Raw genomic sequence first — 6,170 nt, 5'->3', positions numbered from 1 at the left:
TATGATTATTATTATTATTATTATTAATAATAATAGGCGGCACGGATGGTGCAGTGGGTAGCACTGCCGCCTCACAGCAAGGAGGTCCTGGGTTCGAATCCCCGTCGGCCGGGGCCTCTCTGTGCGGAGTTTGCATGTTCTCCCCGTGTTTGCGTGGGTTTCCTCCGGGTACTCCGGTTTCCTCCCACAGTCCAAAGACATGCCGGTTAGGCTGATTGGAGAGTCTAAATTGCCCATAGGTATGAGTGTGTGAGTGAATGGTGTGTGTGCTCTGCGATGGACTGGCGACCTGTCCAGGGTGTATTCCTGCCGTTCGCCCAATGTATGCTGGGATAGGCTCCAGCCCCCCTGCGACCCTGTTCAGGATAAGCGGGTTCAGATAATGGATGGATGGATGGATGGATTATTATTAATATTCACTTTGGTCAGGTGGTATCTACCCAATAAATATTGTTATTGAGTTTATATAGTGTATATTTCATTCCATCTGACATGATTGCCACATAAATATATCCATATGACATGTAACCAACTGAAATATCTCTGCTATCCACTAAACTAATGTTTTCATTGTACGTTGCTCTGCATAGGAGTGCCTGCTAAATACCTGTAATGTAATGCTCAAATTTCTTCCCATTGTAAAGGTCAGTAACAGAACACAAATATAAAATGCACCATCTACTTAGTAGTTAGCCTATACTTTGATAACTTGGAAGAATAGGTAGAACAACTTGATCCCTCCCAAGTGATATGATTCACAGGACAGTTATAAATGGCAGAGAGTATACTGTAAAGAGTTTTGTCTCTTTGTCACCCTCGCACTTTGGGCCAGTCTTTGGGCGAGACTGTTTTGGTCGAGCAGTGAATGAAAACGGGACGCTGTGAAGAACCAACACCACAAGGAAAGCCCCAACACGGCATTTGTTTTGGTTGTTTTTCTTATGCAAGACAGCGACTTCCTCATCGGAGGGGGAAGACCTTACACAAAGGGAGTGTGAGGCTTCCCGTCCCCCCTTAAGAGCCGCATAATAATGGCCATTTTGTGCAATATTTCACAATACTTCTCGGAAAAAGCCCAGGGAGCTCAAAGAAAATAGAGCGCCACAATTTCATTCCATGTGAATGGCTTCCCCTCGCCCTACTGAGAAGATACAGTTTGTGTTTGAAGAAGAGTGACCAGCAGACATATGAAAGGACACATAGTTGGTAATTGGTTGTTCTCAATGGAGGGGCTGAGAGATCAGAGGAACTGAAGTGAACCCTGATACGACAGCTCAGTGCGTCCCAGAGTGACTGTGTTACGACATGGAGAGGGACAAACTCAGCTCTCTCCTAGAGTCAGTAATACACGCGTACGCGCAGTCACGCACACAGACCACAAATACATAGAAACAGAGACTTGCACATACACACAATACAGGTTCGGATGAAATGCAACCCCCTGTTAAACCCAGCTGCTCTTCTCAGTTGGAGAGAAATGAACAAACTGAAGGCTAGCACAGTGGAGATGGATCAGTCTAGAAGCTTAATGAAGTGCTCACATTATTTTCATGAGTTTAAGAGTCACTCCTATACAAGTCAACATTCAGCAGCAGACCCCATGAGAATCTTTTTCCTCTTGCACTCAAGAGTCCAAGCAAGCTGTCATATGCCTTTTACTCAAGAGTAGCTTTAATCCAGCCATTCTACCATAAAAGCCTGATTGATGGGGAGCTGCTGAGATGGTCGTCCTTCTGGCAGGTTCTCCCATCTCTGCAGAGGACTTCCGAAGCTCTGTGAGAGTGACCTTTGGGTTCTTGGTCACCTCCCTGAACAAGGCCTTTCTTGCCCGCCTATTCAGTTTGGGTTGACAGCCAACTCTAGGAAGAGTCCCGGTGGTTCCAAATTTCACAATTATTGAGGCCTGATCTATGTGTCACCAGATTGTTATTGCTGAGGTCTACAGAAAGTCCCTTGGACTTCATGGCTTGGCTTTTGTCCTGACATGCAGTGTGAATCGTGGACCCTTATATACTCAGGTTTGTGCCTTTCTAAACTATGTCAAATCAATTAAATGTGTCACTGGTGGACTCCAATCAAGTTCTAGACACATCTCAGGGATAATTAAAACAAACACGATGTACCTGAGCTCAATTTGGAGCGCTACAGCAAAGGATCTGAATACTTATGGAAATACTTATGTACTTATGTAAATGAGAAATTTCAGTTTTTTATTTTGAATAAATTAGCAACTGGGTAACTGAGTGTAGAATGATTGGCTAAATGACCATTTTATCAATTTAAAATGAAATCTACTACACAATAAAGTATGCAAAAAGTGAAGGGGTCTGAATGCTTTCTGAAGTCACTGTATATGAACTGCAAATGTTATTTGACAGCTGCACATTCATTTCTGCTAATACAATTTCTGTTTTGGGATTCCATTTTATACATGTTGACTCACCCTCTGCCTGTGTTTATAGTCCTTAAACTCTGGTTTCAAAATGTACAGTTGACAGGCTGGCACTCTGAACCAAAACATCGTATAGCTGTACAATAATTTGAGCTCATTGGTTGAAATTGGCCACAGCCAATGGCGCTTCAATATCAGCGCGTTTCCTCTCTTGACCGTTAGACGTTGGAAATTAGTACCTTTACTATTTGTACCTTTAAATGCACTCAATTTCAAGCAATTGAAGTGGACATTCACTGGCAATCCCTGCGACTTACACGATGAATTGATAAAGTATACTATATGTAGGCTGACCATATATTTCATTTAAAAAAGGAGGACAGGGGCCAACAAGCAATATGAACATAATACTAAGCTGTGTGTTTATATACAGAATGAGCAACATCAAACTGGATGGATATTTATGATCCCAGAAAGAAGAAATGAAAAAAAGACAGGGGTCCAATGTTTTCTGTGGTCTTAATAATCTTCAAGTTCAAGTTCAGTTTTAAACAAAGGATGTCTACAACGCACATTCCCACAAAAAAATACCACCTTGTTACCATTGAAGAAATCATGAGAAAAAAACACATATTTTGTGTTTTCTATTTGCATTATTTTATAGAATTGTAGCTTAGTACCTCTGCAAATGGGCATTTTTAACGTTACTTGAACCATAGGGCATGGTTGGACAGTGAGCTTCTGACGTTAAGGACAGGATGACATGGCACTGAATGCTCATGGCATCATGTGATCAGCACAGGCAACGCACCCATTAATAGTGATTTATGTGTGGTACACGCATGTGTGGCAAATATCTATTTTCTCAAAGCTCTAGACATAGATAGGGAAACATTTAAAGTAATACAAAATTCTGCCCAACATTAATTTTGTAGCAAGCAAGCAATTGCAATCAAATAAATGTCATACACAAATCTCATAATAAAGACAAAATGGTCTGTGTCTGCAAACTTGACTGTTTATATACACTAAGACATCTGAATGAAAACAGTTGGTCTCTGTGGTTTTGTTTGACTGACTTCTTAAAACTGGATGCAAAGGGAGACACCCTGCTCTGGGAACTGAGGCTTTAGTAAGGCAGGTTGTTGTAATATAGTTAATTTACTGAAACTAGGCTGCCAATGCATGGAAACTGTGAGGAATTTGTTGATTAGCTCCCATCCACATCAAATGCCATCTACTGTCCCCACTGCAGCAGGTGGGTGTTTTTTTCTTTCCATAAGCAAATTATTATTGGTTTTGTGTTCCAGCAGGAACTTGTCTGTTTCAGAAACGATGCTAGCTTATTCAGGCAAGTACTCAGGGCTTCAAGGTTGGACAAAATATTGAGAAAAATATGCATTTATATATAGATTTTATTGTATTGGGCATAGAGAATAGATACAGATTATATATTTATAAAGTTCATGCATGAGGCAATAAAACTAAACATTATAAGATATATGAACTATACAAAAGTATGTTTACAGAAATGGCACCTTCATTGAGTTTCCAGTCAACATTATGACATTAATGACATTATTAGAATTTGGTAAAAACAAACATAACTATTCTCCATTATCTCTGATACAAACCTTTAAGCAGATTTTGAAACCCCCTTATGTTGCAATTCACAAAACAGGAAGTAGAAACTGTGGACCAAGGAATTAGTAGCTTGGCGTATGAACAGTGAGGCAGACTAAGCTGTCTGAGACATTTATTTCACAATAAATCAGTCTGAAGATTCATGCTGTATCATACCGCTATACTATCATACAGTGTAATACAACTGTCAAGACAACATCTATACATGAATATAAAAATCTGTGACTGAGCCAACTGTGTTAATTGTTGAAAGATTCTGTTGCACAGCAGGTGCTCAGCCTCATTTTAAAAGTGATTTTAGCACAGAAAGATCCCTGTCATCATAATCAATCCAGAGCAGAGTGTGAAACTCTATCTTACCATGTCAGCAAGATCTAAAATAAACCCGGTTAAGCAACCACTCTCTTGGATAAGCAGCCCGAGACTCAGGCTTCCTCCCAGTTTCCTCCCAGATCAACAGTTATGAAAGGCAAAGGAACGTTCAAGAGTCACATTTTCCAAAAATGTATACATTTCAAAGCATAAATCTGTATTAAGTGAATTTGAGGTTACATAAACAATCTAGATGCATTATCTAGATCTAGAAGTGGATGACAAACAACATACCTTTCAAATGATTCATGGCAAATGCCTCGATAAAACTTTAGAGGATAATCTGTTCATATAGGTTCAGCTGAACTGCGTCTGTATCCTGTGTGTCCGTAGCCTGTATTTTTGAATCTGAGCTGCACAAAGTACACTCCTGTTGCGTGCTGCTTTGCCTCTTCGACACGAAGGACAACTCTTTATTCCTCTCGCCCGTAGCCGAGCTGGAAATATGCCGAAAGAGTTTCCGCATGCCGGTGTCACGCAGCGAGCTCCTGAAAGAGCGTGCGGCACACAGGTAAAGGAGAGGGTTGGCGGTGCTGCTGATGAACGCCATGGCCCCCGCAATCAACGCCATGGTGCCTCTGGCTTCCTCCAGACTCTTGGACGCGCTGGGGTGCCACTCCTGGATGGCCATGGCCACGAGCGAGAGCGCGTTTCCCACATGGTGAGGCGTCCAGCACAGGCCGAAGACGGCCACCACGCTGGTGATCAGGAGCGTGGATTTCTGCTTGGCCTTGAAGGTCATCCGGGCAATGCGGCTACACACGCAGCTGTAGCAGACCACGAGCACAGAGAAGGGCACGACGAAGCCCATCAGGGTCTCCAGCAGCAGGCAGACCACCTCCTGGCTGACGGAGGAGTAGTCCCTGAACAGGCACTGCTCTCGTTCCCCCACCTCGTCGACCACTTGCGTCGGGATCACGGGAACGCTGAAGAGGAAAGCCAGAGCCCAGAGGGCCAGCAGGACCTTGGTCAGGAGGTCCTTCTTCCTCCAGCTGATGGAGGCGAAGGGGTATCGGATGGCCACGAACCGCTCCACGCTCATGAGCGTGATGATGAACACGCTGCCATACATGGAGGAGTTTATGACGTAGACCACGGCTTTGCACATGCCCTCCCCAAAAACCCAGGAGTGGGCCAGGGAGTAGATCCACAAAGGCAGGGTGACCAGCACCAGCAGGTCAGCGACCGCGAGGTGGAGGATGAGCACCACGGTGTGGGAGCGCTTCTCGATGTGCCTCAGGATGGTCCAGATCACCAGGAGATTCCCAGGAGCTCCCACCAGGAAGGACAGAACCAGGATCACGCAGGCCACCGCCATCCCTCCGTCCCAGGCCTCTGTCTCTTTGCTCGGCAGCATGCTGGAGCCATTCATGTTGTCACCTCTTCATTTGTGAACGCAGACTACTGAGGATACTCGAGAGCAAGCAAGGGCCCACTTCCCTTTAACTGCTGAGAAGAACAGGAAGGATGTTTTAGGGAGGAATCTCAATGCAGAGAATTGGTGACTCATCCATCTGATTTCTGTGTCATAAGAAGGGAATAAGTGGCTACATCTCTTCAAGGAAACTGAGATGTACAACACCCTACTGAGGAGATGAAGCAAGATGAAATGATAAATCCTCCTATGAGGGAATGCATAAATCTGTTTGTGTAGTAGACATGAACAAATAGCTACAAACATGTAACACACAATAATTTGTACAGTGCAGTCCGTAGGTATTTGGACAGTGGTACAATTTCTGTTCTTTTGGCTCTGTACTCC

At 43.6% G+C, this 6,170-nt stretch overlaps 1 protein-coding gene across 1 annotated transcript; it reads right to left on the bottom strand.

The window, feature by feature from the left end:
• Nucleotides 1–3,789: 3,789 nt before the first annotated feature.
• Nucleotides 3,790–5,865, bottom strand: si:dkey-148a17.6 (uncharacterized protein LOC108190685 homolog). The gene has a single exon (XM_061246466.1). It carries the CDS (start codon nucleotides 5,778–5,780, stop codon nucleotides 4,680–4,682), a length of 1,101 nt encoding a protein of 366 aa, XP_061102450.1. The 5' UTR covers nucleotides 5,781–5,865; the 3' UTR covers nucleotides 3,790–4,679.
• Between the last annotated feature and the right edge of the window lie 305 nt (nucleotides 5,866–6,170).

The sequence above is a fragment of the Conger conger genome, chromosome 6 (assembly GCF_963514075.1).
Source record: "Conger conger chromosome 6, fConCon1.1, whole genome shotgun sequence".
Lineage (NCBI taxonomy): Eukaryota > Metazoa > Chordata > Actinopteri > Anguilliformes > Congridae > Conger > Conger conger.
This window is presented reverse-complemented; position numbering and strand designations above follow the sequence as displayed.

Coding starts and splice junctions, on each gene's coding strand:
- si:dkey-148a17.6 (XM_061246466.1), bottom strand. CDS start 5,780: ATGAATGGCTCCAGCATGCTGCCGAGCAAAGAGACAGAGGCCTGGGAC.